The sequence below is a fragment of the Pygoscelis adeliae genome, unplaced genomic scaffold (genome assembly GCF_000699105.1).
Source record: "Pygoscelis adeliae isolate BGI_AS28 unplaced genomic scaffold, ASM69910v1 Scaffold71, whole genome shotgun sequence".
Lineage (NCBI taxonomy): Eukaryota > Metazoa > Chordata > Aves > Sphenisciformes > Spheniscidae > Pygoscelis > Pygoscelis adeliae.
The window spans coordinates 8571323-8594162 of NW_008824356.1; the positions used below are offsets into that span (position 1 = coordinate 8571323).

Below are 22840 nucleotides of genomic sequence, written 5' to 3' on the forward strand. Positions count from 1 at the left end.
TGATGCACTAGTACAAAAAGAAGTAAGATCCTGGGATGTACCAAGGAGAGAATTCCAGAAGATGGGGAAACAGTAATATCTTGATATCAGGCTATGGTGAGACCTCAGTCTGTGCACAGTTTTGGTCATCGCATCCAAGAAAGATTAATTCAAACAGGAACACGAGCAGAGAAGGGCTTGCTAGGATGAGGAGGAGAATGGAGAACCAGAATACTAAAGACCTTGTCTCATTCAGTTTAGCAAATGAGAAAGGAGAGGGATATAATTACACTGTATAAATATATTAAAGGGCTTACACTGGAGAGGGCAAAAAACAATTTGAAAGACAATATTGGCACAGGAACACGTGGATAGGAAATGGTCACGGATACCTTTACACCAGCATGCTGGGAAATAGCTTCCATTCCTATGATCTTAAGTGAATCATGTTTAAAGATCTCTGAAATGTCTACATGTGAAAATACACCAGCTTCAATAAATTGGTGACTAAAGTCTGCACTTAAATGGCATAATTTCTACAAAGCCTGTAATGTGCACGAGGACACAGAGCTACAGGACGTATGTTGAAATGATCTCTACTCTCCTTCTAGGCGCTAAACTAAATGGCTAGATTTGGAGAGGAGCACACAGAGCTGCAGCTATTTGAAAATCTTGCTGCACCATAACAGGAATAGCTGGGACCCGAGTATTTTGGAAGCAGTTTTAGGTGCCAAACCCAGATCTGGACTCCTTCATGATAGGTGCTGAGCATTTGAAAAAGTTTTTATAAAAATAAAATCTTAAGTGGTTAGTTCAAATCGGTTTCCATGAGATTTAGTGCAATATCATTAGGAAGTTTATGACAAGTAAATTGGGCTGGCAAAAAAATCCAAAATCCAGGATCACTCTCAGTAACCAAGATCAGAATGAAGAAAGTAGCATGAAGTCTCCTCTTCCTCTGGTGTAAAGAACACGGTCATAATGCAAATATCAGTTTATATCTGTTCTAAGATTAGGCAGAGGATTTTGGTCTCATCTGTCAAATATAAGGACAATTAAGACCAAATTGCTTCTAATAACTGATGAACAATCTCATTATGCAAGATTCATGTCATATCTGTGTTCCAGCATTATTTGGTTTGATCAAGGGTAGATCAGCTAGAAAATGGAGATGTTGAAGTAAAGGCATACATCAGCAATCTCCCTACAGTACTCTCATCCAACTCTGTTCATTTCTGTCTTGAAAGAGCAGAAAGTGTTACATCTTTTCCCTAACATTGGGGCCAAATAAAAGAATAAGGGAGGCAGAAGTTCCGATAAAAATGGACATAAAAATAATCACAAAAAGTTTCTAAGCGCACACAAAAGAATAAATTGTCACCATAGAAGCTACAGGTTTTGCTTAAGTGATTCCTACATTCTTCTTGTTTTTAACAAACCTGCTTCCCATTTTATCCCACACTGTTCTTTGAGAAGGCGACTCTATAACCGATCCCTTTAAAGGCGTTCATCAGCACTTTTCCAAATCCTGTGCTGCGTGGTCCAGTGATCCCCTGAGCCTTTCTTAGGTTTCAGATGATATTACAGTAAGGAAGATATAAGCAAATCCATGCATTTGGGCATCATGAAATTTCTCATTCTTACTTGCTGTCTGCTCCTGCCAGCCTTTTCACCTGCTGTTTTACACTGCCACTTCTATTCAGCCTTTTCGTATTCAGACAGGAAATTCCACACAGAACTGGGATCTCTAATTAAGGGCACGTGAAATGATTTACAGCTCCTGTTAAATAGTACTACTCCTGAAACCTTGCTTACTTCTCTGCCATGTAGAATTAACGGTGGAAAATGTGAGTTCTCAGGTGGGTGATTTCTCCACGCAGTGAACCCCGCTGCTGTCTGAGAGCTGCAGAATTGGGTTCCTTGGGGTGCAGCCAGCTCCGTGAGGGACTGGCTACGTCACTGTGCAGCACAAAGTTGGGACAGTGCTGCACCACTGCTGTACTGCTGTAATGCCATTTTCACCTCCTGTCAGTGGTACAATAGCATGCTGCCAGGAACTGAATGCAAAAGGCGAGATAACGTCGCTGAAGACTGCCACTGATGTTTTCCACTTCCAAAGAGCTGGATGTGGAAAAGCACTGATGCTTTTCCCTCCCAGAGGCTTTAAGTTCAGAAGCTATTTAGCATCCTGCAGAATTGCTCCAAACAAACCTAGTATTTCCTCTTTCAACACAGCAATCACAGATAGCCGCAGCACTTAAGTATTCCATCTCCAGTTCAGCTTCAAATTGAAACGTCCTGCCCAGCTGCAAAATCTCCTACTGAACTCTGGCTTATCACATAGGCATGTGGCTTTCTGCACTGCATTAGAGAGCAACTGGAGCCAATGTAAACACCGTGGCTGGGGAATTACAGCCTTACAAACACAAATAGAGGGCTTCGTACCACCTAGTCTGCCTCGCTGGCATGAAATAAACTACAAAGCATCTACCCACATCTATTCTCTTGGGATGTTGCCCACATAAAGGGAGATCAGCAGGTCAGTCCCATGACTGGGGCTGGAATTCTGTCCGCTTTCCTTTCAGCTGATCTGACTATATAAAACCATCAATGAATAGGTGTGGAAAGAATAAAATTCATCAAGAACACCATGTAGACTCAGCACTTAGCTCTTTTATAGCAAAGTATAACCCTGCTACAAATCCACAGTTACTGTAGCCTGCGCTTCAGAATAGCCATGAGGAGAAAACTCAGCACCTGAACTAAGAAATGCTCCTTTAGCTGTTTGTAGCACAGGGCCAATGGTATGGATGAGACCAGAACTGATTCTATGCTGGCATGCAGGCAAGAAAACACTCCATTAAACAGCAAAATTACTACATTTTTTTTACTTTTTTTTTTTAAATAAAAATGTTTTTAATTAAAACATTTCTAAGTAATAATGAAAATCAGACCCAGTTCTTTCATGTTACCATTTTCTCCCGTCACACTTTGCCTCTTCCCTGTCTTAGACCTGGTGTTCTCAGAATGTGGAGGAGCAAGGGAGGCCTGGTTAATTCACAGGAGTAAGCAGGATAAGACTCAGCCTAGTAGGAATTACTAGGAGCAGACCCTTTTGCGCTTTCTTCTAACTCCTTTCTTGCCATGAAAGCAATGTTATATCCCCTCCTCCTGCATCCTGAAATTCCTCATCGTTCCTGAAGAAAAAGCAAGAATCTGATAGTCCTACAGCAGCTTCAACCGCTCCTCTATCGCCCTGCCTCGCAAAGAAAAGATAACTAATCAGTGTTATTTTCTGGGGCATAGATGAGGCAGATATTGAACCTTTTGAGGTTAGGAGACTACATTTAGCCCCAGGCCCAGCCCCTCCTAATTGAGGACACAAGAGCTGGCAGAGCTGAGCTCAGCAACATCTCAATTCTGCTTTAAGCTTTATCACTGGGACAGTCCTTTTTAAAAATGAAGTTTTGAAGGGTTGGAGATGGCTGAATAGGGGCAAACTTTGCTGCTGTTGATGTTTATCAGAAAAATGTTATGGAGATATTTGCTCAGGATATGCTATATCTCAAACTGAAGTTATGGGTTTGGTGCAGAAATGACAGGGTGAGGTTCTTTGGCCTGAGACATGCAGGAGGCCAGATTAGATGATAATGGTATCACAGTCTTCCCTTTTGACCTTAAAGTCTATGAATCAGATGACTACAGACCAAGCTTATTTTGTAATTCTCTCTACTGAATAGATAGAAATAAACTTTTGCTTATTGTTGTACCTGTTCTTTCCTCATTCTACAATTTCCCCTTCTTCCTGTCAGATTTTCTGTGCCTTTCTTTCCTGCCATAAGGAGGGACTAAGACAGTGACTCTGTTCCACTGCTTATACCTGCAATCTTCAGCTGCTTCAGAGAGCAAGACTGCCAGACTATACAGCAAAGACCATTTTTACTTCACCTAGGTCCAGCCTGCACAACTGAGCTGCAGGCTCCCCCACTGCAAAACAGGGATGAGGATCCAACACTTCTGCAGAGGTCACTCTAAGGGATACTGTGGATTCCTTAAAGCAGCCATGAAGTGCTGAAGAGGAGCTGATTTCCAGTACACAGGTCTGATTTGGGATCAAAACTTTTCTACTGCTATGAATTATCTAGACTTAGCTTCCCAGCTCTGCCCTACCAATGCATTACTCTTAAAGAAGTTAGAAATGCCTTGAGAAAAATATGGGACTACAACTGGGACTGAAACTCCTAAATTGCTAATGGGTGGCTGGTATCGGACACGAGGAAGAAAAAAAAGCCCTGCCTCTGGTGCTGAATTTAGCCCTTACAGGTTGGAGTTGTGCAAGAACACATTTTAGGTGCTATTTGCTCACGGTATTCTGGAGTCCCCTCCTCCTTGAAGCAAGGGTTCGGTGTTCCTCTCTGCAGTCTCTCCAGCTGGCTTTGGCAGGCTCTCACATACAAATTTTTTGATGTGTCTGGGACTGGGACACCAGAACGAGTTGGTTAATAGTTACACAGCATAACTGAAGTGGAGTTCTGGGTGGAAGGTGGTAACCATCAGCATGTGCTATTTTCCCCCTTGCTCTGGTAATTAACATGGAATATCTTCAGAGCTTGTAGCCTGTTTCTGGCATTCAGTGCAAACACATTGCACAGCTGTATAATCTCTTCAAAGTTGTATGTTTGAAACCTACAGAACACCATTCTTGCAATCATCATATCAGGACTCAGTATCTAGCTGGCTACAGTTACAGAAAAAAATATTTGTTAGAGAACTACTGCAGAAAAGCATCGAGAAAAGGTTTGAAAAGTTAGTACTTGCCCTCCATTACCTTCAAGAAATAGCTGGAGCTGAGCTTGCCAGAATTGTCATCTCCAAGTTTTAAAATAGAAGCAGCAGAACCCCCTTAAACCATGCAATTTACTTTGAAAAGAACAACATTCTCAGAATTAATTCCTTGTGCTATTTATTAACTTTCTGGATTTTGAGCAGTTAGGGGTCACACATGCAAGCTTCTATCTCCAAACATGCAGATGTTTTCAGAAAATAACAACATAGCGATTTCCTCAGTATCCCAGTAGTCCCAGAGCTTCAGGAGAACGCCAAACAGAACAACTGGTCAGCAAACTGAACTGTCAACATCAAACGTGGCATAGCTGCAGCTCTCCTAAGATACAAACCACAACAGAAACAACAACAGAACTAGCAACAACACACCTAAAATAGCTATCAGGGAACTTGTGTCTACAAGGCTAATCAGCTTTTTGTATATATACACACACACAGAGCATTATTATATAATATAGATTTTATTATATAGTCTATTAAATTTGTAATAGAATATATAGTTTATGATCTATGCAAATTTATCTATTTTATTATATATGTATTGATAATATATATAATTATTTTAATTTTGTATACAAGTCTATTTGACTTTAATATATATAAATAAAAATGATTTTAGAGATGAATGATGAAAACCAGAAATCCAAATCAAGCTGTGAGGTATTTGTGCACAACCTCAGAAAAGGTCCCAGTGCTTCTACAATCATAGCTACAAGAAAGCCTCTCCCTTACTCCTCTGACATGTAGATATTTGGCCTTTTTTGAAAGCTGAGACAGGCATCTGATTCAGAATGAATAAATACTGGTATTGTATCAGTAACAGAGATGTCCTGTGTTACTTATCTTGCAGAGTACAGCAGAAATGCCAGAAGTTCCTGCTTCTTTCCATGCTCGTTGATCCAAGCTGAGCAACACGGCAATGTATGGTAGGAAGCTCTGAGGCAACGGGCCACTTCACCAGCACCAAATACAGCTTCACACACACTGTGAAACCCCAGCTGTTGTAAAGTGCTTGTTGTTACAACCATATAAACATGCCCACGCTAAACGGGCAGTCTGCTACCACTTGACCCAAATTTATTTGCTAGCTGCTGCAGGCTAAAATAGTCCCCCATGCTGCCAAAGATGAAGATAATATAAAAGGCTTCTTGGTGCCAGAGTTCATATCAGCACAGGCAATAAAGCATCTTCTAGCTGCAGTTCAATTGAAAAGCAAATCTTCTTCAGCTCTGCTCGTGCAATATTTACTGTCACCGCTGTGAACTCTGCTGCCTTTACAGGACGTCACTGAGCTTATCCCGACTCCATCAGTCAGGAGGCTTTCTGCAGTCTCCCCCATAGTGAGGGTAAACTCTCAGGTTGGGATCATTCAGGTTTCTACCACCTTTCTCAGGTTTCTTCCTAGGTCATATCCTACATAAACACATGCACTAGATAAAGCTCAAGACCACAGAATTGTTTTACACTCAAATCTTGTCTCAGTTGTGAGAAAGTTGATTCCCGGCCAATTTCACCTGCTTGGAGCCTACCAGCCCTGGACACCAAGACGTGCATTCTCACTGCTGGGACTCGGCTCTGCATATGCCTGCAGTCAGACCTACCTCAGGCTTTCATCTGCTCCCACACAAAATCCCATGTCCCGAACTTTGACAGGCAGTTGATGCTTAAGCATTTTGCATGCAGGATAAATTCAAGACAAGCAGTGAAATTACGGAACAGAGCATCCTGGATTCTCTTCTATGCTGTTCAGGCAATAAAAATTCATCATGGCTAAAATAGTTCTTTTACTCAGCGTCTGACCACTAAGTACAATTTTTCATGCTTTTCTCACCAACAGGTTTTTCTCACTTGAAACAATACTAAACCCGAGCTACTCTTACAGACCCGATTCTTTACCATCACTAGATGAAAAACTGATTTCTTATTTTAATTGGGTTTTTTAGCAGTGAACTGAATCTAATTTTTTTTTTCCTCCATCAAGCTTGACATTGGAGTCAACATATGGGCTAACAGTAAACATGACTTCACCATCACATAGAGCATGAGGATTCCTCTCTTTTCCTTCATGGAAAAATAAATGTTATTTCATTGTCTTGATGGAGCCTTCAAACTCCACTACAGACTGAGGCAGCCGGTCTTTTGAGAAGAGAAATGCAAATCAAATGCTTGAATCAAGTCAGGTTTGAATAACTGAATTTCTGGAGAGGGGCAGAGAGGAAGGAGAGAAGAAAGTGATCATGCATTTTTGTCCACTTACGTGCTGTGGGGGTGGGATGAAGGCACACAACAGAAAAGCAGCCAGAACTGCTGTTCTATGGCCACCAGGTTCTCAGCTTCCTCACCTCCACAAACCTTGCCTGATGCCAGCAGGCACCTCGGGGAGTGGGCTGTGAGCCATCCCATGAACGGGAACAAACAGATGTGCTTTGTTCATGCTGCCCTTTTGCAACCTCCATACCTGGTAGTAGGAAGACTCAATGTACTTCTTACTCCAAATTCCAGTACCACTAAGGTAGTATATCTGTGCTTTAGCTAATAACACAGCCTTGCCTATATTACCTACTTTTTTACTTTTAAAAATTTATAGGTGATTGGAATGATTTTTTGTACCTGTTTTGCTAATAAATGTGTCAGTTTGTGACTGACTGGGAAAGAAAGAAGAGTAAGAAGATTGCATACAAAGCTTTTACTGAAGTATCAACTTCTTTTTTGGCCATATATAGCAAATAATTCCATATGTATGCCAGTGATATACAGCAGCACTTTTGCCTTTCATTTCCTCTATATGATGCAAAGTTATATATGAACTGGGCATCCCTCATTTCCCTTGCTCACATGGATACAGTCCCAGTGACAACAGCCACCCTTTGGCAACCTATACCAAATCAACAAAACAGCAATATCCAGCACATACTCCAGATGAAAACTCTTACACTTCACCCTAATACACATGAGCTCATCAGAACAGAACTGATGCCCACGCTGGCATCCAAACAGCTGGCACACGATGCCAGGTTGCCTATTCTACCTTTCTACCAGTGGTTTCCAAACCTGGAGGTACAGACAAGCAGAGTATTCTAAAATAAAAACGCTCAGACAGACTTGTGGTAACTGTATTATTTGAAGAAAGAAAGGTCCTTACTTATCCAAAGTAAATACTACTTTACCACAAATCCTTTGTCTTAAGCACCCAGCCAGTACCCACCATGCTGCTGCTTATGAACCTGCCTTGATGTCCAACCCAGTTTCACTGAACCATTAAATAACACTCTTTTCAGGTGATGTATGTATATGTTGCTTATGGAAGGGACATATGACCTCAGTGGTTCTCAGGAAGTCCATTCTCCCAAAACAGATCTTATTATCACACATATTGTTACATTGACTCAACTGGTAGTCGTCGCCCTCCCCAGAAGAGGACCGGCCATGGTGTCTACTCGACCAAAAGCCGTTGCCAGAAGGAATGTAGCGAGCCAGACAGAGGCCTCGCGCAAACACTCAGCTGTCCAGGTCTCTGGCTGCAGGGAGTGCCTGAGCCTGTCGGCTGTAGCGGAGGGAGGCAGAGATCTCTTCCAACCTTTAATGATTCTATGATTCTATGATTCTATGATTCACCACCTGAGAGAAAACACATTAAGTACCTCACGTGTCTGAGCTATCACGACACCAGTGAATCAATTTTCATCACCAAATTGGGTAGCTACTGACCTTCCTCAGCTTGGGGTGAACAGCTTCCAACATACTGCAGGTGCTTCCTCCTGGAGCTGTGTATTTTTTTCCTTTTTGTGTCCTGACATGCCAGCTCTTTTTATGCTCTGTGGAAGTCTGCTTTGTCATTCAGGAGTTCTCAGCATCCCAACTCTGCATGACATGGGTGGTACCACTCTGCTTTATTTCTCCTGCTTCAGAGATTATCTAGAGTACCACTGAGGAGCAACGAGCTACAATGCCATGCAGCACATTTTTCCACAGTCAGGATGCCATCTGAGTAGATCCCCACAAGGTCAGATAAAGGATCCTTAAATGATCAAAATCTGCTACTGAACCACCCTCTGTCATCTCCTACACTCTCTCTGCATTAGTTTACAGTAACAGCGCAAAGCACAGTGCAAAGAACGCATCCAGCAGCCTGGATCTGTGTCTTGGCACTCACTGAAACAGAGAGAGGCATGCAGAGCTAGACCTGCCTCAGCTGAATATGCTGGCGAGTTAAGAAAATTTCTGCACGGAAGTTCAGGAAGGGCATCCAGCTTCTCCCACAATATACTGAGAACTAGCTCCTAGATCAGCTTAAGCTGATGTGGTATGCGAAACACCAGAAATGCTCCAACATTTTACTCGGACAAGTCCACCAACAGGTGCATAGTTGCATTTGGCTCTTACTCTAGGAGCCTGCACATATCAGGGGTGTGTCAAATCCAGGTGTGATTTTTTGGGAATCGGACTAGAACAAAGTGTTAGTCTGCCTAATCCTTGAGTTTGTTCTGCTTTGGATCCGCTCCCTGTAGCTCACTTCTGAGCAGTGAGTTTAAGTAGCATCAAGAAGATTGAGATGGAAGCTTAAAGGCTTCCCTCTTACCAGCTGAATCTGCTGCAGACGTTCCACCACTGGTCAAGTCCTCAGTATTAATTGACTGCAGATCTGTGTAGGAGGGAGCAATGCTTGGGCTGCTGGTGTCCTCTGAGTTGGTTGTCCAGCTGCTCTCTGAGGCATGGGCTTGCCTCTCAGAAGAGTTGGAGGAGGGGGAAGTCCAGCTGGGTGCTTTTGATGGAGACACTGGATGCAGAAAACCAACAGGTATTGGTTAGAGACTGGCAGGTCAGTCTTCCAGAAGATCACAAGTATTCCAAAGACACGCTGTATCAGTGTACTGAGACTCTGTAAATATAAATTTCAACATCCACAGCAACACAGTTATTTTACAACAAACACGCAGCAACTTAACTAGTGCCTGGCAAACAGCACTACTCAGCTGTTTGCCTTAGATCCCATACTGCTGGCAGCTGTATGTTTTCTTGTTGTTCAAGTACTGCAGAAGCTGTGACTTTTCAGAACGGAAGATTTCGTGTTTCTGCCACTGCTGACAAGATCTGAATATCTGTGTGGTGCAACACAGTGGAGTTTTTATAGTACCACAGATTTTTATAAAGTGGTTTTATTATATTTATTATATTTAATTAAGCATTCCCCATCTGTGACACCCACTCAAATGTAGTCGTCATCTCAGGAATGCTCCACATGGGAGGAGGAGTATAAAAACAAACTGAAATTGACCTACTGGTGTGCATTAGAAATGGCTTTTGTTTCTGAACATGCAGGATGGAGAGCCCCAGTGTGAATAAACCGCATAACATTTCTGCTCAGTGTAGGCCAGAAATCCTGTTCTACTCGCTTGCCAGACTTGCATGTCAAACAGTTAAGTCCTGCCTAACCATCATCCAGAGTTCAGAACACAGTCTTATACATCCACTGCTACGAATTTGTATCGTATACTCTTTGCCCACAATATCACTCGAATATTAGGAACAATGGGTGACTCTAGTGAGGAAATAAAAAAAAAAAAAAAGATGTGGTAAAAAAATCTTCCTGAACTAAGGAAAGGTGTACTGGTATAGACTAATTCTAATTTAATGTCAACATAACTATTTTCTAAGTTAGTAGTACATCTATGTTTATCTTTTAAACCAACAAAGATCTCAATGCAACCCAAACCTTGCAGTTACAGAACAACTACTGACACGGAGGTTCTCTTCTCAGCATGTGATACATAAACAACCCTTATTAGGTTGACAGACACTTAGGAAGAAAATGGCAAATTAATGTTAAAGAGGACCTATCTCTCTCTCCACCATCCAAGTGGTGTGATGGGACACCACCTCATTATGGAAACCTTGCTGTTTGCACAGAGGGAATATCCAAACAGTGCTCCCTGCCCTTGCCAGTTGAGAAGTACAAATTTGTTTTATACAGCTGCACTGTTACCCTCAGGTAAGCAGGCACTAATATATCTATATTTGTACAGCTGTGAGCCTATGTACCGAGCTGCTTCTGAGTAGAGTCATCCCTAAGGATGAGGAGCTGAAAGTCAGGAGATCTGTCTCCTTATCGCACACGCTGACAGTTGTTGTGGTTAGAGTGACATGACCAAAACACCCCACTTCTCCCTCCAGTAATTCTGCACTGTGTTCTGCTCGATGCCTGTAGAGAAAGGATGACAACTGTATGATTATAATCTGTCAGTCCCTCTCTCAGCCCTTTTGTTAAACATGGCATGAGGCATCTGAAAAGCCACCCTTAAAACTTCACCTGAAATTGCTTTGACAGAATGCTTTATTTGGACACAGAGGACAAGCTGAAAAGCTGAGCTCCATACATGAACCAGTAGCAAGAGCCAAGATTTTAAGTGTATTTTATATCTGGAATTCTAGAAATTGTGGAATTATTTTATAAAAAAGATCTTAGATTTGCAGTGTTTCTTTTTTTGTTTAAAGTCTGTCACAGCAATATGAAAAACATCAGCTAATTTAGAAACACATAAGATTTAATAACTCATATACTGTCAACTTGTTTTGTGCTTTCCAAAAACAATTTTTGTCTAAGAGGGAGACTGACTGGAATAGTGTTGCGGAATACTTCTATATAAGGGCAAATTAATTTTATTCCAGATAAGTTGTGCCACTTTGGAAGAATTTTTTTTTTTTCTAAAGAGACTTGTACTTTGGAAAACTATAACCACAGATAGCTTTTTCTGCAACAGATGTTCTTTAAAATCTTGCTACAGTCAACTTCCATCTATGACTGTTCTAGGTTCTCCAACACTAACCCTTGGAACTAGTAAAAATGCATTTTCCCCTATGCTGAGCCAAACAACTATCCATCAATCTCAAAAATGCAAGAGAAGCAAAAGTAAACATCTACACATGTTTAAGTCCCTCTTCAGATGCTCCTGCTGCTCTCCAGATTCCTGGAAGTGCTGAAACCAAATTCCTAAATGAGGTAGGGTTTTCTCCCTAGAAATTTGGTCTCTAATGTCAATAGATGCAGAGTCATGGCCTTTCAGCCGCAGGAATTTCTCAGAAATCTGTTCATGTTGAAAGACCAGTGCCAGAACTGTCCCTAACATGCAAATCCTGTAGCATGCATAGGGTACTGAAAATCAAATCATTGTTTTCCAAACTGAAAAATGTTTCCTTCCACATGCATTTTACTTTTCTTGAAGTGTTTCTTCCTAATACAGTGGATTGGCTATTAATATGCAGATTTACTTTTAAGCATTCATTCCTCTCTGATGTTTTGAGGACCCGTTCCTTGATCCCTACACTGTATTACAATCAACCTTGTTAGCATCATTTCCTTTCCTATCACATAGGACCTCAGATTTTTCTGATTTTAGGACAGCATCACAGCTGGTCTAGTTTTCAGCCGCTGATACTGTGTTGCACGTACTTCCTATTTTCAGACAGAACAGCACAAAATGGTTAAATTGAGATTTGCCTTACTGTGGGATAGCCTCGCAAGGGACATGGTAGGAGTCCAAGTTACTTCAGCCATTTAAAACCAGACAAAGCTCTTGGGAAGAAGCGGGGGGGTGGGGTGTGGGGGGTGTGTGTGTGGAACAGATGATGTAACAGATCTTGCCTTGCTCTAATTTTGGTGCTTTGCTGAATAGCTCATTGAATTCAAGAGCGCAGCTAACACCGACAGAATATGAGACTGCGAGCTGGAGGCCCATTATGTAACAAATGCAAATATTATGTCACTGGCTGGCTGTGATCATTTACAGATTATGTAACATTTGTGATAGGAACATTTGGGTGAGCCTCAAAATCTCATTTTTCACTTTTGCAGTATCAGTTTGACGAGTTTGACTAGCCTGATAGTAACTATGAGAAAAATCAAATTTCTTCTTTTCCTAGCAAAAGGAAAATGAGGAAGAAGGCACCACAATGCATCATTTCTGTGACTAAATATTTCTGTGGCCTTGCTCAAGACTTACTGCTTCCCAGGGAGAAATCCACATGCTTTGGCAGCTGTCAGTTATCTATGCATAAACCTGAAAAGCAGAAATATTTTGAAAGAAAGATTTTGCTTAGCATTTACTCTGCCTGAATCTGGTAGAATGAAGGGTTTACAAGAATGTTCTAATTAAAGATAATTTCCACTATGGCTCACAATGGGTGCTTTTCATTGCTGTACCTCAGGTTTTGACCTTTCTTCTCACCTTCCAAATTCTCTGCCTGTGTTTTCAGCCCTGTTTCTTGCTATCAGTCCCCCTAATTTCTGCTCCCCGAATAATGTCTCCACTTCTCCCAGGACAACAAGGGTCCAGCATTAGCCTTGGTTTTCTTTTAAACTTATTTCCTATAGGATAAGCACTACATGGCAGTTGTCCTTAAATTACTGTTTTTTTTAGACTGTGGGCGCTTTCGGACAAAGATTTGCTTTTGGGGGAACCTGTGTCCTGGTTTCGGCTGGGCTAGAGTTAATTTTCTTCCTAGTAGCTGGTACAGTGCTGTGTTTTGGATTTAGCATGAGAATAATGCGATAACACACTGATGTTTTAGTTGTTGCTAAGCAGTGTTTATACTAAGTCAAGGACTTTTCAGCTTCCCATACTCTGCAAGCGAGGAGGTGCACAAGAAGCCGGGAGGGGGCACAGCCGGGACAGCTGACCCAAACTGGCCAAAGGGATATTCCATACCATGTGATGTCACGCTCAGTACATAAACTGGGGGAAAGCTGGCCGGGGGGCAGCAATTGCTGCTCAGGGACTGACTGGGCGTCGGTCAGCGGGTGGTGACCGGTTGCATAATTTTTTTTATTTCCCTGTTTTTTTTTTTTGTTTTTCTCTCTCTCTCTCTTGTTTTACTTTCCATTACAATTTATTATTATTATTAATTATTATTATATTTCAAGTATGAAACTGCTCTTATCTCAACCCATGAGTTTTCTTACTTTTGCTTTTCCGATTCTCTCCCCCAGCAGTTGCTGACTGGGGTTAAACCACGACATCCTAAGGTCTGAGTAAGACAGCATCCTCTCTGTCCTAGGGCCCATCCTCTCCGCTCTCACGGCACTCTGGAAATGCCACTTTGCAAGCCCTTTTCAAAATGTGTTTCCAGGCAGCCTGGCCGTCAGCCTGGGTAATTATCTAGTCAGCTGTGCAGCTGCTTCAGCGTGGACAGACAGACAGACAATTTCCTAACAGCACTGGAGCCCCAACAGGAACGCGGCTAGGGGTGCTGAGCCTTCAGGACATTGCTCTTCACAGCTGTCTGCACAGGAAACAGATTTCAGACGTCTCCATCTTTCTCACACGGATCCGTCTGTCCCTGCTTGGCCTTTATACTCTTCCCCCCCATCTGGCTATTCGCTATTGTTCTTATGCGGGCTGTTTGCTACTGGAAACGAATAATTGCTGTTACCACGGGCTTTCCACTGAGCGTATCAGCGTATCGTGGTTATAACACAAGGTCTCCAGCTTTGCTGCCACCCATAGAAAAAAGACGTGACCTGCAGATTAATTGAGAACAACAAGGCTGAAGTTTATCCTACCTCTTGCTGTCAAACGCCCCTCAGAGTAGAGGGCCAGAGACAAAGAGCCGCCATCTCTTCTGCCCCTCGACCTTCCCTTTAGAGGCTGTCAGCTGCACTGATCTGGCCATTTATAATACAGGGTCCAGAACAGGAGTGGGACTAGCTCGTAAATACTCTGCAGTGAGCAGAGTAAAGCTATAACTCTTTAGACTGCTTTAATAACTAGCAGTAATGAAATGGCATTATTAAGAGAGAATCTCAATTTAAACATGAAAGAGTAAACTAATGTTTTCTTGGGCAATTACTCCACAGCCTCCTGCGAGGAGGGACAGAAGTCTGTTCGTACAGAAAAGCTAGAAGCTCATATAGCCATGTCAGTTAGCATAAGCTGAGAAGGCAAGCCAGAGGCTTTGAATGCACGTTTAAAGTACATCAGAAAGAACTTTTACATTTGAAGAAAAGTGCATGCAGTCCTGGAATTACTGTCAGCTTTGGTTGTCTTTGTAATTCTCCAGCTGCTAAATCATAGGATCAAAAGACACCAGAAAGTACCGATGGGCACTGGCACACTAGTAGTTGGTCTCACTAAGCTTCTGGCAAAAACCATATGGGGACTATAAGCAGATAAAGAGTATGACCACAGAGGACAGTGATCACCATTCTTTCAGTTCCAGATTACAGAGGCAAACACAACTCAGTTTTTAGATGGCTGTTCATACCTGTACATAAGAAATGTCACTACTGAAAACACCACTATGCTGTTTCCCTGTGAATGCATTTTGGCAGTCTCCAGGGTCAAGACATAGGTGGAATGCATCACAGAAGCCTTTCATTTTTTTTTACAAAAAAGAAAATACTGCTTCAACCCAGCACGAAATTATGAGCCCTTTTTGAAACTCTGATAACATTAATTGTGTTAAAATACAGTATGAACTAGTCAAAGTTCAACCTTTGAGAAATCAAAGCACAAGGAAAAAATCCTGTACCCTCTAACTGTATTCTGTTATGTTACTGGAACGGACCTTTTCATGCATTTGCCTCACCTGCTTGGGAGTGGGTCGACGGAGCACTGGTCCACGGTGCATCTTCAAACTGAACCCAAGCACTGATGGATGATGACAGATCAGCGCTGGGACACACATGGTTCCCAAGCACAGCAGAATCCACCTTGGGTTGGTCACCTGCATCTTCCAGCTCTGTGTGGGAGACGTCTTGAAATTCTCCATCTGCATTGTGGTTCTCTTCTGAGGAGGTGTCTGAGGAAGAAAAACATTTCTCCAGAGGCCCCTCAGTGCTACCTAAAATAGAGACAAAATAGAAAGATTGGTAGGACTCACCATTACTTAATTGTTTTTTACTGAAATGTCTAAAATTTGCCATTAAATGTAGGTAGAAAATTTTCCTTCACCTAATGTAGTTTTTAGACTAATGCTGGGCATAGTTTTGCACGTGATTATAATAGGTGAGACTTCTTCCACAGTCAGTTGGATACTGCCTTGAATCTCGAAGGACAGATCCAAACCCTGTAATGGATCTATGCGAAGGAAGTCTCACATTAGAAGAGTATTTTACATTTTTGGCCCAAATTCTCCCATATCTCTACATAGCGGTAGCAGGAGATAATTCAACCTCCGCACATACTGCTTCCACTTAGAAGACAAGCTCTGTGATGCTAGATATATGACAGTAGATGGTATAATTCAAACAAAGAAAGTCTCACAAGGTTCAAAGAAAATCGGAGATAGCTTACCTCGTGGGTTAACAGGGAGGAGCAGCTCATCAGTGAAGGACACCCACTCAGACTGGTGGGAGGCAATGACACTAGTCAGAGACGTCATATTCGCAGCAGGCTACTCATCTTCACTTGGGGATCATAAGGAGGAAACAGAATGGGAGAGAGGTACGGTGAAGATGAGCCAATAGAGGGAAACACCTCCTTTGCACTTTCTTTTCAGGTGCTGCTGTTAAGATAAGAAAGGAGTAAATTATGTCTTTTGGAAAATTAAATAGGAGAAATGAGTGCCACCATTTTAATAATACAGAATGTTAAACCAATTTATGTACAGAGGCACAGTACTGTCAAAGTACTGCCACCTTTGAGACAGGAACGTCACCTGTGTCTAGAGGAGGGCTTACACTTGAGCAACTCCTTGATTAAAGCATCTGAGGGTCTTCAAACATCCTCATGTTAAAACAGACAATCACCGAAAAGAATGTTTTATTCCTTACTCAGGGAGCCATGCCTCTCATAACCCCAGCGAGACAGGTGATGAGATTCTCCCAGGTTTAGCAAATTTTGATTATGATGTAACTTAATCCCAATTCCAAGATGTCAGCATGCCCTTGCTCATCTTGCTACTTACAATGTCTGATCCCTCTCAAGAGCAAGCAATAAGCTGCATGTCTCATTATGAATAACATTTATGTAGATGGTTCTGGGATCGGGATGGGTTGCCCATGATTCTCATCATGGTCTGGGTATGAAGAGATGCCCTCTCAGCTAGCTGCACTTTCAACTCTGCTGCTTGACTGGAACTTCACATTTTAATTTTAAAAATCAACATCTTAGATCTTGTCTGGAGTTAAGTATGATTTTGCTGTAGCCTAGCAAATGTTTCCACAGACGCAGCAACTTTAATTAGGATGCACTCCAATAGGATGTACCCCACATAGATCTGGGAATCTGCTAGAGGGAATGGGGCACTGCGAAGTGCTCTGGTTGTTGGCTAGTAACTGGGAAGGTCACGTCCGGGGAGACAAATTCTCTTTGACAAGCACCCATGACCGCCTCAGATTTGCAGACCAATTCAAAACTCAGAGGACTATTGCCTCCTCCTAGGGAAGCATGTGAATTCTGTCCCAAATTACCTGAAGCACTGAAGCTCTTGTTGCCATGGTATTCAAGTACTTGAAAATACTAAAACTCAGACTTGGCTATTTTGAAGAGCTCTAAGTGGCATCTCTTGGCCTGCTGTCTCTCACCTAACTGAAGTTTTTTTGGGGGTGAAACTTCATGTTGGTGTACAAGAACAGATACTTCACTGAGACTTCTCTTTACATTAACAACATTTACGTCCAAAGAGCAGACTGATATTTAAACGCATTCACTCTTTAAGCTTTTTCTGCAGGGAGTAGATCATTAAATGGCTTCCAATACGATTATTCTCTTCAGGGCCACGAAGCTATTAGCCTGCTGAAGGCAGGTCAGAAAATAAGAGCTGTGTGAAAGAGCTGAAAACTTCAAATGTTTGGAAGTCACAAACCAGCCTGACACCCAGAGAGAATTCATGGGTCCGTGTTCATTGTCTGAAGATGAATCTTTTCAAGCAGCATTGAACACAACATGTACAGTTCCCTGCAAACACAAAAAAGGATTCCTGGAGACAATCCTGATGGTTAAGTGCAATTTGCCAGAAGATTGATCCTCTCCCCGTAGACTTTCCAGAGCCCATGGCCACCCCACAGCCAGTCACCCTGCACATCCTTCCCTTGTTACACAACCAGTTCCCTAATGCTGGAGGAACAGCTGCACTTGAGCCCCAACCCCTTTCCCTCCACTCCCATGGCAGGACGTCTGCCTTCACACAGTGTGGGCAGATACCTTTGCCTGCCTCGCACAGCATCCATTTTGGGTGCTGTTAATAGAAACTACAAAGCTAAACATAGAGGCAAGCTAAGAGAAAAAGAATAATCAGATGTTTAGGGTCACTTGGATGCCATATGAGGGAAGGAGAGGATGACCTTGGTATCTTCCTTTCCTCGTGTGACCAATTAAACTGTTTGTTTTGGGCTTGTTTAAATACCTGTAACCAAGTCTTCTTTTCCCAAACATGAAATGGCAGGAAATGAAAAAAGAAAACAGTTTATCTTCCCTTAATGCACAGAAACTCCAGTAGAGCTCCTTTTTTTTTTTTTTTTAAATGTCAAGGGAAAAAAGCCATGAAAGAAGGCAAGAAAATGGACTGCTTCAGCTGTGCAGATACGGGGGAGAATTATACTATTATTTTAGGATGGATTTGCTCTTTTACCCTACTGCCCCATGACAGGCATACTTTCCTAAATCCACTCAGTACCAGATAGCAAAATTTAAACACCTTAAAATGGATAGTGAGCGCTATGAGCCCAGAAAAGCATCAGAGTACTATGCAGTGCAGCATGAAGCACATACTCCAGCTATACAACTTCCCCACGGCTGGAATTTTCTACAGACTTCCCAGTTTGGTAAATAAAGGAGATTGTTTTGACTTATCAGGGTTATCACAACTTTTAGACAAGCAGCCTGAAAGAGACGAAAGTCAGCCTGAGTAGATCATAATGTCAAAGATTCTCAGAATAGAGACACTCTGAGGATGCGTATGTTAGGATGAAAAAAAAATATTAAAAAGAGACAGAATTTTGCGTTCTCTCAGCTTTCACAAGAAAGCATCAATACCACCCACTGACCTAAATGCCTGTACAGAATTATGAATCACATACAGCTAACTCCTGTGCAGACTACGTGGAAAAGATACAGCTTCATCCCCAAATTATTTTTCACCTCTCTTCACTTTCCAAAATCCTCCTTAGAAAAAAACCTTGGCCAACCCCACTGTGAACCAAGGAGCCTTAGCCAGCACAATACCAATGCCATTGTGCATTCAGTTAACACAACGATGCTGCAATTTACAGAACTACTACAGAGGCACATGTCTCCAGAGGAACCATTTGACACTGTGGCTAAACCTGAATCCTCTCTGTAGCAAAGCAATCAGCACCCACTATTTAAACACTGCAGCGAATACTCTGCAAGCCAATTTTGGAGTTTTTCTCCCTGTCCTTCAGACTTCTCAAACATTCATGGCTATTCCTAGAGAAACGGATTTTGGAGCCTACAAGGAATAAGGGAACAAATGGATCCTCTACACTCTAAGTAAGCTACAGTTAAAGCAAAATTTTATGCTGTACAGCCCAAGCAAAAGAAGATGTAAACACACTTCTTGGAACAAGTTATTCCCAGGCCAGGACAGCATTACACCCCTCTACATGAATGGGATTTGTATCAGTTTAGATTTTGTTACTTCTGGATTTGTGTTGTTATGTGCATTAAGCTTTTGGTGCTGAACTGGTTAAAAAAAAGTGAACTAATTTATCAGATTTTTGGTAAAAAAATGTGAATCAAAAGTTTGTTACTATTACACAGTAAATACAAGGTAAAGCAGATGTTATACATGCTGACCCCAACGATCCTTACCATCAAGTCCAGTGCAGTGATTTGACCACGAGGCAACAAAACTCTGAGAAGCTGAAGTTTCTGCTTCAGGTGTCCCTTTTTTACATTCCAGTTTCACAGTGGGACATGTAAATCTGAGTGGCAAGTGGGTGACAGTTATTTCCAGTTCTCCAAAGGGCAGACAGAGATCATGGAGCTGGAACAAAACTCCTTGCCTGTTTAGTCCTCCTAATGTTTCGATCAACCACATTACATAATCCCTTTTTAAAACTGATGAAGGTTCATTCTAAAATGACAACACTGCTTTGATAACTAGAAACCTTCTCTCATTTCAAATCTATGTAAATTTGCAGTTTATAGCCATTTCTTCTTGTGACATGCATACCTATCTGCCTTTTTGTACAGCTCTGCTCTAGCAACAGATGAAAAGGAATATCACCATCCTTCTCCCTTTATTTTGCTAAGCCAAAAACATATATTTGAGCAAGTGACATAATTATCTTGTGCCAGAAGTCTCACGCCCAGAACCTTGTACAATGAGCCCTCACTTTAGGTGGGACTTTTACAAAGTACATGAGTACAAACACCAACAGTAGTAATGGTTCATAGCACTATTGAGACACTTGAGACGTATCTGTAATGGAAAGGTGTTTTTGTAAACATACCAAAGTATTTAATTACTCATGTGTTTGGACAGCAAACTCGAACATTGTTTCTCAGTACATTTCAACTCTGCTCAAAAGAAACAGCTTAGCACAGTTAATCGTTTTAAGCATTAAGGGTCATTTCTCCAATTGCTTCAAGTTATATACACATGATGCATGCTGCAGTAGGCTTTATCACCACTATCCAGAGTTACTAGGTTATAGTTACATGGAAAAACAGGAGGAGAAAAAAAATTAGAATAAAAATTGAGAGGATTAAATTCAGGTTTTGTTTTGCAAATGTAGTATCAATAGCAAGTTTGTGCTAAATTTATAGACTAAGTATATTGCCTTACATGGCAGCCCCATGAAAAAATCCCATAATCTATACAGTGATACTGTTTTTCTTGCTCATACATTCCCTTACAATCCCAGGGACCTACACATTAATTGGTTACTGTACTTTGCATTTGATTATTGTAGGAGACCACGGAAGGGAAAACAACTAGACAAGCTGTTAAGTTCCATGTAGCAGAAAATGAAACTAAGCCAAAGGGACAGTAAAAAAGGAAAGACTCTGACCATGGCTCTTGTAGTAACAATCAAGTTTCACTAACTTCCAGGAAAGTCTCAAGGAAAAATATGTAATTTTATCTTGACCACATTGTTTGGCAAACCTGTACAGATGAAACAATTCTAGTAGGATGAACTGAGGAATGATTGCTGCCTTGGGCAAATTTCCAAGTGAGAGAGAGCTCATGGCTCTTCCTCTCAACTTGGCCTGTAACAAGCACTGACCTTCAGCACATCATGACCTGAATAATAAACAAACTCCGAATTGGAAATCTGTTCTCAAGCATCAAAAGAAAGTCCCAAGTACTTCAGGGTGCCACAGCAAAAACAAAACCTAGTGATAAACGACAGGAAAAACTCAAAACTTGAGAAACCCAATGAAATAAAGGAACTGGATTTGGATTTTATTATTATTACTGAAAAAATCATTGCACCAGCCTCTGCCTAAATGCCTGAGGTAAGATTACCTTATGAATGACCTAGATGATGACAGGAATAAAGTAATATTTGGTTATTCGATTATTGCACTCTAAATATCGACAATCCTATTTTCTCCATGTATACAGCTCCTCCAGCTTATAAATTGCCCCGAGAAAATCTCTGGTAACACCAGGTTTTAGAACTTACACCAGTTTTACTTACTCTGATTCATACATGCTATTACATGAGCTCCATGACTTCAGATGTAGCTTAAGAAGCTCAGTCACTACCTGGTGCATGTAACACTCACTTCTATGAAAGCTCTCAATATGTCACGAAGAATTAGGGCTCAAATGGAGCCAAACGGACGTCCCTTGTGAAACTCCTGCAGCCTCTCTGGAAGCAGTGATGGCTGTACCCATTACAGATTACACCTAAGTGAACGGTAACAAGAGCCTTGATAGCACTCTGTCCTCAGAGCCTGGTCAAATCCACTTTGTGGCATTACAAGGTAGGTCATTACTACTGTCCCCTGGCAATTTTAGACAGAGATGGAGTGAGGCAGAGTGTGGCACTGAAGATGACTAGAGCCATCTGGCACCTTGGATGACAGAAAAGTGGTGGGGGTCCCCCTGAGCACAAGACCCAGTGCAGCCACACTAATTAATGGCCATAACCAAATATTCCAACAGATACAAAGTGATCTGTCTAAATCCACACTGCAAGTCAGTGGCAGAAGCAGTGTTAAAGCTGAGGTGACCTGGAATGCCCTTATTTTCTCTCGGCCACAAGAACCCAACCACCACACATAAAACCATGTCCCACAAATACACATCTCGGCTTTGCTGGAAGCTCACATTTCCTGACAGTAGGAGAAGAGAGCCCGTAGGGGATGTGTTGGTAAGAAAGTCATAAGCATCTCCCTCAGGAATATTTGTGTCAAGGCTAATATCTGAAAGGTCAACAGCTGCTGTTTTCTCTACACCACAATTTATCTGCCACAGAAGCTCCTCTTTTTTCCAGAGAGACAAAGAGAAAACACCTAAGGTGCTCTCCTGCAGGCAATACCAGGATATTTAGGCAGTTCAGAAGGCAATGGTCTCTCTCCTTCTGCAAAGGCCATGTCTTAGAAACACTTCATGGGTTCTGGATGCCTCATAACGAGATCCAGTCAGACAAGATACTGTTTAGAGGGATTCAAAACCTGATACTGGAGGAAAATTGTACAATGTTTTCCTCTATTCCTTGTACTCCCAAGAACCTGAGAAAGGTAGAAAGGCACTGTAGAAAAGCAGCAATACAGAAAAAGAATGGGAATCTAATTTTTTCTTTTTTTAACAATTAAAAGTAACGTATAACAGGCAGAAACCAAGGGAGCATGCTAGACAAAATGTTTGGCAGTGATAGTTTACATCCCCAGTCACAACAGTAAAGTAGAAGCTCTACATTTCAGGACTTTAAATATAGCTCGCTGTGGGTCCATGATGCATTCAAAGTGTAACTGAAGCCTCCAGTCATGTAATTGCATTAAAACTTGAAGGATAATTTCCCAAACTGCCAGCCTTCCAACTCAAACTAGAATCTGACGCAAAGATCAGTCAAATGCTTCTCTTACCGTATAGAGCAAAAGTG

General features: G+C 41.8%; 1 protein-coding gene across 1 annotated transcript in view; it reads right to left on the reverse strand.

Annotated features, from left to right (window-relative positions):
* The window catches only part of STON2 (stonin 2), a 60998-nt gene extending 44739 nt beyond the window's left edge, over nucleotides 1-16259 (reverse strand). Inside the window, exons 1-3 of the mRNA XM_009319427.1 lie at nucleotides 16113-16259; nucleotides 15406-15660; nucleotides 9404-9601 (exon numbers count right to left, since the gene is read on the reverse strand). Of these exons, the coding sequence (XP_009317702.1) occupies nucleotides 9404-9601; nucleotides 15406-15660; nucleotides 16113-16200 (541 nt within the window). The 5' untranslated portion in view covers nucleotides 16201-16259. The remainder of the gene's footprint in view (nucleotides 1-9403; nucleotides 9602-15405; nucleotides 15661-16112) is intronic.
* Nucleotides 16260-22840: the final 6581 nt, after the last annotated feature.